Source organism: Microtus ochrogaster, chromosome 16 (assembly GCF_000317375.1).
Source record: "Microtus ochrogaster isolate Prairie Vole_2 chromosome 16, MicOch1.0, whole genome shotgun sequence".
NCBI lineage: Eukaryota > Metazoa > Chordata > Mammalia > Rodentia > Cricetidae > Microtus > Microtus ochrogaster.
Genome location: NC_022018.1, coordinates 3,679,341 through 3,698,541, shown reverse-complemented (window position 1 = coordinate 3,698,541; position 19,201 = coordinate 3,679,341). Strand labels below are relative to the sequence as shown.

The following is a 19,201-nucleotide window of genomic DNA, read 5'->3' as shown; positions in this document are numbered from 1 at the left end:
TTTTTGTTCTTTTGATGGATTATGTATGTTTGTCATTGTTTACAGTGGTAAACTGAAAGTTGTTAATGGCCATGGTCAGAGAGAAAACTAAGCAAAGAAGGTTAGATTCAGGGGTGTTGTTCTGAAAAGAAAAAAGAGAGATATGGGAATAATAGGATAAAAGAATAGATTATTAAATCTACTTTTAAACTAAAAAAAAGCCACCATACTGATTTCCAAAGTGGCTGTACAAGTTTGCACTCCCACCAGCAGTGGAGGAGTGTTCTGCTTACTCCAAATCTCCAACATTAGCTGTCCTCAGGATTTTTTATCTTAGCCATCCTGAAAGGTGTAATATGGTGTTTCAGAGCCATTTTGATTTGCATTTCCCAGTTGACTAAGGATGTTGAGCAATTCCTTAAAAATGTCTTTCAGCCATTCAAGATTCTTCTATTGAGAATTCTCTGTTTAGATCCATACCACATTTTTAATTGGATTATTTGGTATTTTGATATCTAGTTTCTTGAGTTCTTTATATATTTTGGAGATCACCTTTATATCAGATATGGAGTTGGTGACAATCTTTTCCCATCCTGTAGGCTGTCATTTTGTCTCATTTACCACGTCCTTTGCTTTTCAGTTTTAGGTGGTCCCATTTATTTATTGTTTTTCTCAGTGTCTGTGCTACTGACAGTGAGCTATTTAGGAAGTGCTATCCTGTGAGAATGCATTCAAGGCTATTTCCCATTTTCTCTTCGACCAGGTTTAGTGTACTTGGATTTATGCTGGGGTCTTTGATCCACAAAGAATTGAGTTTTGTGCATGGCAATAGGTATGAATCTATTTGCAATCTTCTACACATTGACATGTTATACCTACATTGTTTGTTGAAGATAATTTCTTTTTTGCATTGCAGCTTTATCTTGTTTATCAAAAATTAGGTGTTTATAGGTGTGTGGATTGATGTCAGGGTCTTCAATTTGATTCCATTATTCAAATGTCTGTTTTTATGCCAATACCAAGCTGTTTTTATTACAATAGCTCTAAAGAAGAGCTTGAAGTAAGGGATGGCGATCCCTCCAGAAGTTCCTTTATTGTGTAGGATTGTTTTTAGCTATCCTGGGCTTTTGTTTTTCCATATGAAGTTAAGTAATGTTCTTTCAAGGTCTGTGAAGAATTGCATTGGGAATTTGATGGGGATTGATTTGAATTTGTAGATTGCTTTTGGTAAGATTGCCATTTTTATTATATTGATACCTACCACTCCAAGAACATGGGAGATCTTTCCTTTTTCTGATATCTTCTTTAATTTCATTCTTCAAAATCTTAAAGTTCTTGTTGCACAGGTCTTTCACTTGTTTGGTTAGAGTTACCCTAAGAGACTCTGTATTGTTTGTGGTTAAAAGATGATGTTTCTCTGATTTCTTTTTCAGCCCTTTTATCATTTGTATATAGGAGGGCTACTGATTCTTTTGAGTTAATCTTGTATTCCGTCACAAAACTGAAGGTATTTATCAGTTGTAGGAGTTTCTTGGTAGAATTTTTGGGGTCACTTATTTTCAGCAGTTTGTGAGTTCAGCTCACAAAATTACCTTCCAAGGTTCAGGTTAGAAGCCACAGCATAGCAAAAGGAACATAGAAAATTTCTTATCTTAGGCTACAGCATGAACTCTCACATGTGCTATTTGAATAATGCTCTTTATTCTTCTACTTTTCTAAATCTTTTGTGCTAATTGTCCATAGTTTCTTAGCTCAAATACTTTAGCCCCAATTCTATAATTCTAAATATTTTTCTAATTCTCTGTTTTAATTCTTTCTGCTTCTTTCTTCACCTGACTTACATTCACTTTTTTACATAAGGCTTAAAGCAATAATAAAAACTTACAAGAGTTACATCTCATTGGTCAAAAGCACATTCCTTTGGGTGAGTAATAAGAAGAAAGCCCTTAGTTTCATTTTTTTCTGGAGTAAGATTGTGACCAGAGGGTGGAGACACAGTGCTCACTGAGATAAGCTATGAAACATAGTTCGTTTATAACCCAGGCTTGGCAAATGAAGAACTGGTATACTCTTTTAGGCTTGTTACTGTTAATAACCTTGGTTAGACATCTTTAAACTCTGACCTTGTGCATAACTGTAAAGTTTTAAACTTATGAACCATTTACAAAAGCTTTTAGTCTAGTTTGAACTTTCTCTGAGGGAAAAAATGAGTTAATTGTGAGCAATTTGTCTTAGACTGAGGAGAAATTGTTATTTTCTTGTGTTTTTCAATGTAAGAGGAACAAGTTAGGTTTTTAAGTATCTCACGGTCCTCGTGGGACAATAGATCTTGTTATGAGACATATTCTAGTATATTATCTACATATCAAAATTGTACATCTTAATAAGAAATCATCTTCTTGACCATCCACAGCTATATATGTGCCCAGTAAGTGTATAATACATCACCAAAGGGCTGTGAAAAGAACACCATAGCTGTACTGATAAGGGAGGTAAGTAATGGCACTTGAGAAAGTTATGGACAGGCAAAACCAGTAACTTACAGTCGATAACCTTATGTTTTTTTCAAGTGAGGCTTCCTAACAGGAATGATATGTCTGGTAGGTTGATTTGTTAAATACTAGTTGTCACTGCTGTACATTCCTATGACTCCTTGCAATCAGCAACTCTCAGTAACTTAGTATACTATCATATGTCATCTACAAATGGCAAAAGTTTACCTTCTTTTTTTCCATTTTATATCCTTTTGATCTTCTTTTGCTGTCTTATTGCTCTAGCTAGAGCATCTAGTACTATATTGAATATACATGGAAAGAGTGGCAACCTTGTCTTTTTTATGACTTTAATGGAATTGTTTGGGTTCCTCTGCATTTAATTTGATATTGGCTGTTGGCTTGCTGTAAATTGTTTTTTTAATTATGTTTAGATATGTTTCTTGTATCCTTAATCTCTGCAAAACCTTTAATATGAATGAGTGTTGGATTTTGTCAAAGGCATCTAATGAGATGATCATGTTGCAAATTCTCAGAAAATTGGGAATCAATCTACCTCAAGACCCAGTGATACCACTCTTGGGGCTATACCCAAAAGATGCTCAATTATACCACAAGGACACTTGCTCAACTATGTTCATAGCAGCATTAGTCATAACAGACAGAACCTGGAAACCACCTAGATTCCCCTTAACTGTAGAATGGATAGAGAAAATGTGGTATATTTACATAATGGACTATTAATGACTGTAAAAAAAAAAACAATGATAGCATGAAATTTGGAAGCAAATGGATGGAAATAAAAAAAAAATCATCCTGAGAGAGGTAACCCAGACTCAGAAAGACAAACATGGTATGTACTAATCATAAGTATCAATATACATAATCAGAGTAGATATAAAGCAAATGATAACCAGATTACAATCCACAACTCCAGAGAAGCTAGGTAACAAGGAGGACCCTAGGAGAGACGTGTGGATCACCCTGGGAGTGGGTAATTGATGAGATCCCCTGGGTAAACTGGGTCAGGTAGTGATAGAGGGAAGGGGATGGGGGATAAGAACATGTGGGAACAGGATGGTCAAGTTGAGAGAGGGCCAGAGATAATAGCAAGGAAAGAGATATACTGATTGAGGGAGTCATTATGGGATTAGGGAAAAACCTGGTGCTTTGAAATTCTCAGGAATACACAAGGATGACCCAAGCCAAGATTCCTAGCAATAGTAGAGAGGGTGTCTTAACTGGCCTAGCCCTGTAATCAGATTGGCGAATACCCTAGCTGTCATCATAGAGCCTTTATCAAGTAACTGATGGAAGCAGATGCAGAGATCAACAGCCAAGCACCAGGAGTTTAATCAAAGAAAGGGAGGAGGATTATATGAGCAAGACTGGTTAAGATCATGATGCAGGAATTTACAGAGACAGTCAGACCAAGCTTGTGGGAACTCAAGAACTCTAGACAGACAGTTCTGGAGCCTGCCTGTTATTGAACTAGGCCCTCTGCATGTGGGTGACAGTTTGTAGCTTCTTCTGTTTGAGGGGCCCCTGGCAAGGAATGGGTCTAGAATCTATTTCTTGTGCATGAACCGGATTTTTGGAGACAATTTCCTATGGTGGAGTGCCTTGCTCAGTTTTGGTGCAGTGGGGATATGCTCGATCCTGCCTCAATTTAATGTGCCAGGCTTTGTTGACTCCCCATCATAGGAGGCCTTACCCTTTCTGGATGGGGGTGGGTTGGAGAGGGAGGTGGGGGGAGAGTGAAAGGAAAGGTGTGAGGAGAAACTGTGGTTGGTATATAAAATAAATAAAAATATAAAATATAAAAACCAACTCCTAGTCTCAAATACTTTATATTGGTATTAATTTTATATATTAATATAAATTTAAGATTATTTTTGTTATACTGTATATATGTTTCTATTCTTCTTAAAGGTACTTCTGTATATTGATACAAATCTAAGGTTACTTTGGTTAAACTGTATATCTTTTTCTATTCTTGCTTAATGTATTGTACCTATATAACTCATTTAACAATATAATGTAAATTTCTATGACTATTATTGCAGACTTTTTTGGATAATGAGGAAATGTAGATTAGTAGTTAGTCATCTCTAACAATCAAATTTGTAGTCATGTTAGGTATGTTTCCAATGTTAAACAGATATATTTTAAATAGATAGGTGGTTTTCAAAGACTTCTAAAATCTACAAAATATGGCATTTAAGATGTTTTAATAACATAAGGCTTTTCATAACAGTTGAGACACGTTTGCTCCTCATGTTCAGAGGAAATGATGAACATTGAAGAATCTCCATATAGAATTTGCTTTCATTTGTAACAAAGTTAACCATCAGAAAAGAAACTGACTTTTCCTTGACTACTAACAATAGGCTGCCCAAATTGGACAAGTAGGACAGAAGGCAACTGCCAAACTTTTTCAAGGTAGAACAATCCTTCAAAAACTTCTGCTTTACAAAAAAAAAAAAAATCTGTCAGATATTCTAGCCCTTAAGCTAAAGATTTATGCTCGATGATGCAGAGGAACCTTTGGTGGCTTTCCAGGCAATCATCTGTTTCCGTCATTTCTACAGTTTTGGAAATATTGCTCAAGTAATAATATATCCTTCTCAGGTCTCTGATGTGGTTGAAGAATAGATAGCTATAGTTTTACAGTTTTTTTCTTTTTACCAAATTCAGAAAAGAAACTTGTAAAGAGAAATAAAGTTTATAAGGTTGAGGGACATATGCTTATGTTGTTTACCCAATCAGATATTTTAAGGTCTAAAAGACATTTTTAGGTTGGTAATACAAGTGATGATAACAAGTGGTTTAGATATAAAACTTTAAACTCTTCAAGGTAGGATAGATAGTATTTTCTCCAAATTTGCCAAATACCAGTGGACTGGACATTGTGAATGTAATTCTTACTGATAGTTGTTCTTATTGTTTAGTTTTACTATGTTTGAGTTAAAATCTTTCCTTTTTATTCAGACAAAAGGGGGGAAATGTTATAGAATATTTGCTTATACTATGCAAAGATGCATCACTGCGATTGGTTGAACAAAGAGTTGAATGGTCAATACCTAGGAAGGAGGGAACAAGCAGGACTTGCAGGCAGGGAGGATCTGAAGATTACAATCTGGCATGGCAGGAGACACCAGTGGGACACTGAAGAAGTTGAACATAGGGTGCTGAGGTGAGGTAACCGAGTCACATAACAGAATGTAGATTGATTAAAAATAGGTTAATTTAAGTTATAAGTTCTAGTTGGGGGAAAGCCTAAGCTAAGGCCAAGCTTTCATAATTAATAATATTTCTGTGTCATTATTTGTGCGCTGGTGGACCAAAGGAAAGTCTCACCACACAGCACTACTCCATGGCCTCTGCACCAGCTCTTGCCTCCAGGTCCCTGCCTTGTTTGGGTTCCTGTCCTTACTTCCTTCAATGACGAACAGTAATAAGAAAGTATAAGCCAAATAAAGCCTTTCTTTCCCTACTTCCTTTTTGGTCATGCTGTTTCATCTAAGCCATGGAATCACCAATTAAGAAAGAAAACCTTGTTTTATTTAACCCAATAAGGGGTTTAGATGGAAAAAAGAGAAAGTGAAATGATGTAATAATAGTAGAATCTCAAAAAAAATAACAGAATTATAAGAAAATTTAATTTGATTAGTTTATGTTACAAAATCCACATGATTGTAAACCCAATCATTACAAACCCAATTTTCCTTTCTCTAGGTTCTATATATCCTTTATGTCTATATCCTATACACCCTTTTTCTAAACTATGGGATAAATGAAGCTACATTAATAATTCAGAAGTCTAAAGAGATCAGAATACAAACAGTCTGAACCTTGCCAATAACACTGTGTGAATGTAGATCTTCTCAGATTAGAGTGATGTTGAATGTATAGAAGATAAGGTTATTGGAGGTCTGTAGGCAAAGTATTTATTTTTAAATCAATTGAATATGAAGAGTAAAGGAAGAAAATGAAAAGCCACTTACTAATTGAAGGATTCTTGCCTTTTTATTTGATCATTTGATACTTTCTACAACTCAGAGAACAAAATCACTACAGGTACTTTTCACTCTCCTTAAGGAACTGGTTCCAGGAACCCTGGGACACCGAAACCCATATATATTCAAGTGCTGTTAACAAAATGGTGTATCTAATGCATACAAGCTAGGAATGTTCTCCACATGTGTTATATCACCTCTGATTTTCCAAACATACCGAATTCAATGCAAATGACATGTGAATAGTTATTATGTTACATCACCTAGAAGATGGCAAAAAAAGTCTGAATGGACTGGAGAGCTGACCCAGCTATGAAGAGCACTGTTAGTCTTGCAGAGGAACCCAGGTTTGGTGCTTAGCACCCGCATGCTGGCTTACAGCCGTCCCTAATTCCAGTTGTAGGGAATCTAACCCTCTTCTGATCTTCATGGAGACCATGAACACATGCGGTGCACATTCATACAGGTAAACAAAAACATTATATATATTAAATAAAATAAATAATAAATGTTATAAAGAAAGATCTATATATGTTTAATTCAGGTGCGGTGGTTTTATATGATCTGAAGAGAAACCTGAGTAGATATACACTAATTTTTAGTATTTCATTGTAAAATCTATAGATGAGGAACCCACAGAGAGAAAGGCTGACTCTAGCTCTATTTTTTAATTTAGAAATCATTTAAATAATTTCTAAGAAATTGAATAACTGAAATTAGAAATCAGAAAATTGAATACAAGCTCTTTTTTTTTTCTTAAAATGCCATGTGAATGGACTTTAGGAAATATACTGCTCACTTCTAGGCCTTCACCTTTTACATGAATTGCCTCCACTAGAGAATATTGAAGGGTTCGCCAGATCTAAATTTCCCTGTTCCACTAAGCAAGACAAAGCAAAAAAGCAGTTTAATTATGATCTTTTAGCATTACAGGGTTGCTCTATCAGGAGAGCTCTCCTGAAATACATTAGTTTTCTCCATTTCTGGCCTGAATATATTATGTGGTCTATCATGACTGCATAATGGATAGTCCTGAACGCTTTCAATTAAATACATTTAAATTCCCTAAAGCACACAGTAATCTTGATTTTAAAAAATCAACAGTTTATTACGGATGGAGCACTTCCAGAAGGCGATAATGTTCTTCAGAGAGCAGGTGCTTCTATTCAAATAACTTGTTGAAAAGATGCACAGGGTTGTTTGTTTCATTTGAAGCTGGGCAGACTTCACTGTACACATGATCTATGAATAGCAAAGCGAATTGAAGAGGTCCCCCCTCCAAGACTGAAGGGTGTTCATACCCATATCCTATTTATCCTCAGTTAATCTCACCAAATGAAAAAAAGTGACTGGAATAGTAAGTGAAATCACGAATGAAGAAATAAATATAACTTATTTATTTTTGCTATTTTTAAAATATAAATAATATTTTAAAGCCAAGTGTGCTTTTATGCCACGAAAATATTTATTATTGGGACGGGTACATAGCACTGTTGGTAGTGTGCTTGACTAAGCTGCATGAGATCTTGGATTCCCTTCTCATCACTGCATAACGGAGCACAAGGGCAGACACCTGCAATACCAGCACTCGGGAGCTGGAGGCAGGGGAATCAAAAGTTCAAAGTCATCCTTAGCCATATAATGAGTTGAAAGGGGCCTTTGATGCAGAAGACCCTGTCTTATACAAACAAGAAATTACCCTTATGATGTCCCTGAACACTTTTAAAAATGTTTTGTTTAAAATTTTCAGTAGTCAAAAAGAAATGCATTTAAAATTAATGAGAAATTTAAAACCAAATGTCAATTGCTTATAAGGCACATAAAATAAGAAATGTTACAGAATTATACCATTTTTAGGATGAATCATTTACCATATAACCAAGAAAGGCCATAGTGTACTGACTATGTATGCAGTACACTTTACTTCTGACAACCCCATAAAAAGGCAGAAAGGAAATTGATCATGTAACACTCTAACGCTATTTCAAATTACTGAAGTTCAAGTCCTTGTTTATACCCTTACTTGTGATTTTAGACTTTGAATTTAATTAATGTGGGCCTCACTTGGTAAAGCTAAAGGCTGTGTAACACATATTTCTACTCCTTTCCAAAGGCTGACTCCCTCTCACAGAAGCTTTGTCTTGGTCCATGCAATCACGGACAAAAAGCTAATGATCTTTCTATCTCATGAAGTGTTCAAAATTATGTAATTTTAGTCTTGGAAAGTTTGGCTTACATTATCTTAGATGTTTGTTTCCTTGTTTGTTTGTTTGTTTACTCTAAACAGAAGATAAATAACCAAAGATAATAATTTAATAACTTGTACCAGCTTCTCAACAGAATAATTCTTTGTATTCTTGTTAGTCATACAATGCCATGAATTAGGACACAAGCGTTATAGTTTCAATGTCAAATGGCATCTCTCTCTCTCCCTCTTGCTGCCAGTTCCATGACAGCTGTGTGTGTGTGTGTATAAACACATATAAACACCTACAAACACGCACACACACACACATACACACACACACACACACACACACACACACACATATATATATATATATATTTACACACACAGCTGTCATGTAACTGGTAGGAAGAAATAGGAGGGGAAAGTACAAAATAAACAATCTATGAAATTGTATGGATATTCATTAAATGCTCTCTAAGGCAATAGCTTGGTTGGTGTATGCCTGTATTCACTTCTTTATTATAAGAACATTGTAAGAATTGTATAATTCTATTTTAAGTAGCACTATTTATTTTGTTTTTCAAAGCAAGGGTCATCATTTTACTATTCTCCATATAGAACACCTAGCTATGGAAAGAGGAAGCAAACGCATATTTTATTTATTTATTTATTTATTTATTTATTTATTTATTTATTTTTGTTTTTTCGAGACAGGGTTTCTCTGTAGCTTTGGTGCCTGTCCTGGAACTAGCTCTTGTAGACCAGGCTGGCCTCCAACTCCCAGAGATCCGCCTGCCTCTGCATATTTTTTTTAATATAGACATGCCCATAATTAAATCCCTGCTCCATGAATACAATAATAGGGCAAGCCCACTCTTGCTATGCTATGACTGTGAAATTCCTTTCTTTAGTCCATTTGTACAACAGGACTCATACTATGTGTTATAGAATGTTGTACTAAGAATCATAAGAAAAATACGGTGTTAAAGCTAAGTGAATGGCTCTCAGGCTAATGTGTGTTGTCATTGCTGTTACCTGAAATTAGTACAACTCTATGTAAGCTGTGTCACCATTAAATTATTGTGCAACAGTTAGATGCTTTATATACGACCGAATTCTATATTTTAGGTTTAGATTAAAAGTTAGTCAGACCAGAATGTATGAAACATTGAGTGCCATGTATGAAAAATATCATAACCCTTCCTTCCATGGGGATGAGACTGACCAAGGACCTATTTAGTAAGGCATACCTTTATAAATGTTTCAAAATCACTCCCTTAGGTCCTTAGGTCAATACCCTGATGTCCTCCTCAGTTTGGGTGGTAGTTTTATTAAGTCTAAAAATATTTCTGATTTAAATCTTGCTCATCAATTAATTTTTGTCAATTGATTCCATATACTTAACAACACATTCCCATCACATTCATCCCTGTGTTCTCTTATCCCCCTCCCACCCCTACCAATTCACCCCTCCTCCCACTAAGACCTCAACACATTTTCATATTTTTTTACACTTTTTGTTGTTGGTGGTGGTGGTGATGTGCTGGTGGTTAGTGACTAATTGGATTTAACTTTCATGAGGATGGCTAGGAGTGGGAATAACCTACCAGTAGCTACATCATTAAAGACAGCAGTGTCCTTTCCCCTGGCATCCCTCAACCTTCTTTAGCTCTCTCTGGTGGGGTAGAGTATCATGAACCCCTCTCCAGTGATGACTGGATGTTTAAGGGCTCAGTCCCATACAGGCTCTGTAACATTAAGTCTTGTGATCTCATGAGTACTACAGCCATGCCATGCCCTTAAAACAAAGTTTTACAGGCTTTGTCCCTAGAGTCCAGCTCAATAAGATCATATGTAATTTTATTTGTTTTGTTGGGTTTTTTTTAAGATACTGGTCTTTAAAAAAGCTACTAAATGCCCATGAGAATCAGTTAGAGGAGACAGGAGGTCTAGATTACTTCTTAAGAAAACTGATACCTCTAGTATATTATGAAGTTTGCTCCTAGCAAGTTTTTTTAAGTAAATAACAAAAAGAAAAACCACAAAGGACAAAATCCCTCACATGTGGGACACCGAAAAATACAGTATCCCATTTAAAAGAGCACAAAGGAATACTCCTATGAGAACTTTAAATTTCATATACATTTTTACATTCAAGCATAAGAATAACACTGTGGTTATATGCTGCATGTTTCTTCCTTGGCAGTTTTTTATACCTTTTTATAGCATGGTCTAAGGTTTGCAAGTGGGTTCAGATTTCCAACAAAAAAAGAGCCACACAGTTGTAAATGATTCAGATAGATGAGGTCTTTGACATTCAGGTCAGGTCTTTTCCATCAGCGCTGGGGCACTTGAGCAAAGCTCATGTGTTAAGAAACAGCAGTGGTAGCAAGAGCATGGTTTAAACTAAGATTTCTTGGAATCAGAACTAGATTCTTAAAACACATAAATGAAACACACACACACACTTCCTTCTAACTGCTGTTTTAACTTGTTAAAAAGTAAAGGTGTTTTAATTAGGTCTTGTTAATATTAATATTTATCTTGTTTTGTTTCCAAACTATGCCACTTTATTATGCTAAATTAAAACTCTGATGGAAACATCCAATTAATAGTCAGGACAAAAATGCATTCGTATGTCACATTTAATCAGCAGTTCAATGCAATCATACCTTTAGTATACTCATGAGCAGCTCAGTCCTTTGTGATGTATTCGTGAAGCCAGAATGTCTATTATTAGTACTCAATAATTATTTGAATAAGAGAAAATGAATAGTTGCTTCTCCTTTCAAATCTACAAATAACCTCTTTCCTCTTGTTGAAAAAGACAGGAAAGGAAACAGTGGAATGAGAGAACTTAGATTAACTCTGACAAAAGGAGGATCTGGAAGTAGGAAGTGCCACTGCACTTCATGCTCCCATGTCCCAGCTAATCAAACTTCATAGGGTGTGTGACCACAAAAGCTGCTTCTTGTGAGGAACGAGGTTTCCTCTGGCCAGACCAGAACACTGTCCTCCCTGCTGGAGTCCCAGAAAGCTCTACAGCATCCTTAGCCAAGAGCCTACCTTAATGAGAATCTGAATGGACCCTGTGGCTTTTTCAGATATGAAGTACCAGAAGCTCATAGTGCAGGCAGCGCTGGATTCTTTCCAAATGGCACTCGTGAAGTGGGCTTTGTCACCGCGAAGACCCACTGGGGTGGCCTCTAGATACATGAAGTGACCTAGGAATAAGGATGGAATTTAAATAGGACCAAAAGAACAATGAGAGGATTATTCTAGCTTTCTCATCTTTGTTGAGGTTTTTTATTACATTTCGTGTGATCTAGCTGCCAATGGCATTTTCATCTGATATGGAGAATAAATCCATAGCCTTGTTTCTAGCTCACTGGCAGAACAACTTCCAACAGTGTGTGCTTTTAGCATCATGCCTCACAGTATGCAAACTAAGTGGTTTGCCAGGGTATTTGTGCCATCACATCAACAAGATGGTCACAGAAATCATTTAATGGACTCCATAAACTATCCAGTTATTATAAAAGAATTCATAGATTTCCATGGCATAAAAATAAGTGAAGATTCAGTGACCTGTTATGTGTAACACGAAAAGAAAGCTATTGAGTTTTATCATTACTATGAAATTATCTAAAGCATATCATGGATGTCAGTATGTCAGATGAGTGTTTAGATCTTTGCATCTGTGACCTAACTTATCAGATCCATTTTATGTGCCAGGGAAATTTCAACATTGAACTATCATTCTGCTATTTTGTACTGCTCAGGATGTTATAGGTCTTTGTTATCCTATTAATGTTCTTTGCTCCTTGAGTGTTGCATCTGACATTTGGCTATAAAGACTTACTATAAATAATAGTCTATGGCCAGCACTTTTACAGATGTATTCTTAAGGTATTATTTTCACAGTTTCTCAATAAGGTTCAATCTCATTACCTATAAGCTTCATCCTCTTCAATCTTAGAACCTCTGTTAGGTATAGTGAGAAAACTTCACTATCTCCATTTGACAAATTTTGAAGCTGAGCTTGTGAAAAATCAAGCGATTTGCTAATGATCAAATGAGTGTACAAATTCAGAGAGATCGATTACAGATGAGTATGTTCCACTTAGGAAAAGTGTCTGGTAGAAGCAAGTGTTGTCATTTAATTAAGGTTACTAAAACTAAAATTAATGCAAGATTGTGACTGTCGTTATGGGCTGATTTTTCTCTGCCATCTGTCAGTCCCTGATCCAACTACCTATTCTTATCATGATCACTGTTTGGAAATATTACCACTTACCTACCTGTTGAAGACAGGTAAAGGTGATGCTATTAAAATGAACATTAGTCAATATACCTGGGATCTAACAAAAAAGAAGAACTGTGGAAAATACCATGGCATACACATGAGGAGTTGATGTGATGATGCAGGGCAAACTATCACCTGGAAGTGGGGAAGTTGAGAAGCTACAAGGACCTAAGGTAGAGGCATGAAAGACCAGCTTCTTCCTCACAACCCTTAGAAGGAACCAGTGCTGCCACCAGCTTCCTTTTGGGTTTCTGACTTCCAAAACCGAGACAGTATTTGTGTCCAGGGTCTCAGTCACTTAAACTAGGTGCCTTCGTACAGCTGTCCTAGGATATGAACACACATGCTGAATGTTTGTTTGAACAACATTCTCTCTGCCATGGGCTCTTCAGCTGCTGCTGCAGACAATAAAGTAGACTTTATGAACATACACAGGGCAGCCACAACAACCTCATCACTTACCATGCTCATTCCCAAGTGTGTGGTCTCTGGGGGGTCGACGACTTTTATGAGAGCCAATTCCTGAAACCCAGTCTGAGTTTTCAGCTATGGAGTTCTTCCAGCCACACCAACCTTTCTCAAAAGTGCAGGAACCACCACATTCATTTTCATCACTGTTATCCCCACAGTCATCTGCAAAATCACAACTCTGCTCTGGACTATAGCATCTGCCATTTTGACATTCTTTATAGCCACGTGGGCAAAAACCTGGAATAAAACAAAAATGGAATGATAGATTAATCCATTAATAGTCTTGAGGCCATAGAATGGATTTGTTATAATGTAACAAGGACTACACTTTGTCAATAACTTGAGGTATCTGACTCCCATTTCCCTCTTCTAATTTATTTGATAGGTCAGGCTCATTCACAAATAAAACAATGAATATGAAATTAAGAAGAAAAGTCCACTTTGTACATCGACCTCAAATTTGATCTTTTACATTATAATATAAAATCAGAAAGAATCTTCCTTTTTGACTGTTGTTTGGTTCTGACATTCTTGGTATTATTGCTATTTTTTTAAGATGGATTCTCTCTCAATAGTCTATCTCAAAAGTAACTATGTTGCTTAGGCTGACCTGGAAAATTCAAATCAATCCTCAGGCCATAGCATCTTGAGTCCTAGGATTACCTACAGGGACTGCCATACTTATTTCCTTCCTAAGTTCCTAGATGCCTGGAAGATAAGCTATTAAGATGATTTCCAGCTATATTTCTAGGATGGGGACTCCCATGACTGGTAGGAAGTTGCAGGATGGCTGAGAGTTGGTGTGGATAAAAGGTGTTGAGTGATGTTTCAGGAATGCACTGAAAGATGCTCTGGAAATTCCTGCAGAAATGTCTGTTGTAGCCTGAATCTTAAATATCTTCCAACAGCTTGCTTTAAAAACGTAATCCCCAGAAAAACCCATTGGAAGGCTGAAGAACTTTAAGAAGCAGCATTTACTTTAAGTCACTAGGAGTGTGACGTTGAAGGGAATTGTGGACTCCTATCCCTTCATCGATCACTATTCCACTTTTCCAAGAGATAAAGCGTTATGTTATGTTAGGCTCCCAGTTATGATGTGCCTCACCCCAGGCATAAAAGCAAAGGAGCCAATGAATCATGAACTCCAAAACTTTGAGTCAAAATTAATGTTTTTTTTTCTTTATAATTTGATGATCTCAGGCATTTTAATAACGACAGTGAGAATGCTACAATTTCACATGAGGACATTGATAGTCATGGGAAAGCAGATGATGGATGAAAACTGATACAGAATTTACTGGGATAAAAACCCTGTCCCCAAGGTTTCCAGCCATTCCCTGCTGTGTACATTCCTGAACCACCATTGTGAAGATGCCCAAGTTATTGGGCTTCACTCTCCAAAACCCATGAAGATAAATTTCCATTAAGCATTCTGCTTCCAACAGACTTCCTTCCATGAATTAATTTCTGAATGATTTTTTTCTGTTTGTTTGCAGTAATGAATCAAAATTTGTTTCATTTTAGTGGATAGATGATAAGACAAAAACCTTTTAATATTTAAATTATGGAACTCAACTAAGAACCACAATGCAAAAACACCTTCAGAGTACAAAAGAAGGAAAAATACTTACATTAACTTTCTCACTCATAGACGAGAAAATCAAAGGTTAAAGATGTCAAATGAAATGTGAAATTTTCAAAAACAGAGTTGCCATTTAGACCTAGCTCTCAAATCTTCTAACTATGTTTGAATCCACTGGCTTAAAATGGACATGGCTTCCTGTCACAGAGAAGCACTACTGAGGATTTGTAGGGTGGCAGAAGCATCATCTCTGAAGGCTAAAGAGAAGCTGAGAAACTAATACATTATTTCATTTTACAAAAGCTGCCACTTATATTGATTCTGCCCATTCTAATTTATTTAGAGAAGAAAAATAAAACCAGTTAATAATTTAAGAGATGATTTTCTCCAAGGTAACTAAATCAAACCACAACTGAATCCTTTCAAGTTAAAGAAGAAAATATATACATAGTTCTGAACAGAAAAATATTAAAATTTTAATACACCACAAAAACTCAGGAGATCTAATATTTTGGGATAGTGATATATATTTCAATTGTTAAAAATTAACTACATAAATAAAAGTAAGTTATATAACTACATAAAACTATATTTTATAACAGTTTATACATTAATAAAGAAAATATCACTGTTATAAAACAGTTCATTCCATTCATAAGATACACAGTGATCTTGTTGTGGAGTTCAAGAACAACAAAAGACCACTCAGACTCTATCAAGACTTTAGTCATTCAAATTAACTAAGCTCCAGCTGACCACAAATCCCTTGATGGGACTGTGGCCCAGCTAAACAAGGAGGGGAACTTTCAAAGGCAAAAACCACAATTCATTGCTGCAGACACAGATTTCTACAGGTGTGGGATAACTCCCAGGGTCTTTTTAGTTCTGGAGTAATTGAAAAAACATAAAATTTCTGGAACTGTCTTAAAAGCCTTAGGTTGCTGTGGATTAGCCGCAGTTCTCTAAGATGGGGACTTTTGTCAAAATCGAGTCCTCAGCAGCTACTTTCCCCAGTGACTCTTGGCCCTGTGAATCAGACTGCTCAGTCACTTTCTTATCGGGCTAAAGGTTGATATTGAGCCTGTAGGGTATGCAAAGTTGATGCTAAGTCTCCTTTTCATATATGTAAGGAGCCAGTTTATAACACAAGTGCCTAACAACCACAAGCAACATGCGACACTTTTCAGTTGATATAGATGTATCCTATCCTAAGATATGATCTTAGGATCTTAATCCTAAAATAGGTTTAGCAATTAAAACATTCTTAAGAATACCTTCCTGAGATGGCATAACTACAGTTTAGTGGCCCACTACAATCTAATTTTAATAAAGGACAAGAGAAATTATCAACTAATATTATTTACCTATTTCCAAGTTATTTTATTTGATTATTGTTTTTGCCAAATGCAAAACAAAGAAAAATAAAAGAAAACCAGTAATGTAAGTATAGGTATGGTTGCTACAGCTTTGATGATTAAACTCATAAGATTGTGATTCATTGATTTTTAGAAATATATTTCCAATTATGTGCTTCATATTATGTTTATTGATTAAGTTAGACATTTACCATCTTGGCAGAGATGTTTATTTTGTTAAATAGAATAAATTATAACAATATGGATCCTTCTGTATACATCTTAGACATCTGTAACTTCGAGTCTCAGATTTTCTTTTCTGAATATGCCAATTTGATGGATAGTCTCTTCCTTCTCTATTAACAGTGATTCTATGCTTCTAGTTACTCAGAAAATGATATCCAGAGAAACTCTATGAACTTATGAAACATATTTTGTTATTCAACTTGACTCCTTAAATGCAGTCTTTATGTTTCATCCCATTTTTGCCCCATTTATCTTTCACTTCTTGGATTTGGAGTGCCCTGTTAATCCCACAGATTCAAGGAGAATGATCACTGACCCAAATCATGGCCAAAGTAATTAAAGCAAGCCTTTTTATTGATGTATATGGGCATCTCTTCCTGAGGTGGGTTTAAGAGGTCATTGAAACAGGCAATATAGAATCATTTGTAGTTAATGTTACAGGTAGGACTAGCCCAATCTTTGAGAAACAGAGATTTAATCATAAATAGGAATGAGCTTAGTTTGTTTTTGCTCCGAGATATCTTTCATACCTAAGATGTAAGCAGGCTGGTTTACTGCGCACCACTTGGGCAAAAAGGCAATAATAAGAACATATACAAGAATGTACTTATGTACTTGGATGCAGAAAATCTGATCCGACGTTCTCCTTAAACAGCATAAAATCCCTAAAGCAATCTCTTCCCCTACTCCTTCATTTGTGACTATGCTTGACACCCATGTGCTCCCCATAAATCTCCAGTATGTGAAATATACAACTTTTCAAGGGGCTCTTGGCTTATATACACTGACATTGGTCTCAGCATTTGCCCACATCTGGCATAGGGCCAAATTATCTACAGAAGATCCCGAGGCTCTAGGAGGAGTGGTTTTCATACATATAATATTTTAATCTCATGAATCATAAAATCTCTCAACAAGCTTAGTCAACTGTTGGCCCTAACACTTAAATATATTGCATCATATCTTCTGTCTTTATTTTGGTGAAAGTCAGTATTGCTTTTTCTGGATTTTATTGCCATTTTCTGTCTGACCACTTCATTCTAACCTTAACACAAATATAATAATCTAGAACCACAAATTTTTCAATATGAGATAAATTTCATATGCGACCTCAGTTTTACAACTATTTCTACAGTAGTCTCCATTATGGAAAAGAAAGTCTTCAAAATAGCCAATTTGGGGGCCAGGGAGAAGAAAGTTGAAGATGAGCCTCAAATCTATGAGTGTGCACCCGAAATTTAAATAACCAAAAAAGTAGCATTATGGTTTTCTTAGTTAAGGTTTCTATTGCTATAGTGAAACATCATGACCAAAAAGCAAGTTAGGGAGGAAAGGTTTTACCTGGCTTGTGCTTCAACATCAGTGTTTATCACCAAAGGAAGTCAGTCCTAGAATTCAAACAGGGTAGCAACCTAGAGGCAGGCTCTGGAGGGGTGTTCCCTACTGACTTGCTCTTTATGACCTGCTCAACCTGATTTCTTTTAGAGCCCAGTAGCACTAACCAAGGGATAGCACCATCCACAATGGGCTGGGCCCTCCCATATCAATCACTAAGAAAATAGAGGCATTTTCTCAATTGAGATTTCCTCCATTCAGATAACTCTAGTTTGTGTGCCAAGTTGTCAAGACTAGCCAGCACATGATGAAATGCTTAAAGAGGTTTAGGATGTTATGATAATTAAGAAAATATGTTACTGACTTTCAGAGTTGTTTTATGATAATTTTCTGTCTAAATCAAAGACAATTTGATCATCAAAGTAAACAATAAGATAACTTCTCCTTATAGCTAGAAGTCAAAAGAAGGTATGAAATTGCCTTCAAACATAAGCAAATCGAGCACTAGGCAAATACATTGAAATTTTTATCAAATACTGAAGATAGGAATTATAGGACTGTGGTGCTTTAATAGAACAAAAGGGAGCCTCCTACTGCCACTCCAAGTTTCTGTGCTGTGGTGCTTTCCTGGGGTGAATTCTGGAAGTGTAAGTGAAATAGAAAACTGAGGTCTCTGTGACTGTGGACACAGGAGTGGAAGCATGTCAAATTTGCAAGAGAGAACTATAAAGAAAAAGAACTGGTGTAGATGAAGAGATGCAGAAATGTGCTCAAGTCTTTTGCTGAATTCAGTTTGCATATGGACAGGGCAGAATTCACAAGAAAGAAAGATAACTTCTAAGACAATAATAAACTTGCAGCTATAAATAGAAATTTTTCAAGTATTCACAGAAAGGCAGGTATCTTTACCCCTTTCCCATCTAGTGCAAAATGTTCTTGATGAATACAAGGCATTCAGTGGGAACTTTAGAAAGGAAATGACTTAGTAGAAAACAAAGTAACTCTAGGAAGAAGTATTCTTTGAAATATAGATGAGCAAACTATAGTCCTCAGTTCAAAACCACCAGTATCTGTAAATAAAGTTTTATTGAGACAGTCACAACCACTTATTACATATTAAAATATAACTATTTATATCCAATAGAGGTAGAATGAAAGAATTACCATCAGGAGTAGAAAGTATGCATTTTTTTAAAAAGTGCTTTTTGGCTGGGCGGCACCAGTA

General features: G+C 36.0%; 1 protein-coding gene across 1 annotated transcript in view; it reads right to left on the bottom strand.

Annotated features, from left to right (window-relative positions):
• Malrd1 (MAM and LDL receptor class A domain containing 1) overlaps nucleotides 1-19,201 on the bottom strand; it is a 583,538-nt gene that overhangs the window by 253,425 nt on the left and 310,912 nt on the right. Inside the window, exons 26-27 of the mRNA XM_013348957.1 lie at nucleotides 13,450-13,695; nucleotides 11,748-11,905 (exon numbers count right to left, since the gene is read on the bottom strand). Of these exons, the coding sequence (XP_013204411.1) occupies nucleotides 11,748-11,905; nucleotides 13,450-13,695 (404 nt within the window). The remainder of the gene's footprint in view (nucleotides 1-11,747; nucleotides 11,906-13,449; nucleotides 13,696-19,201) is intronic.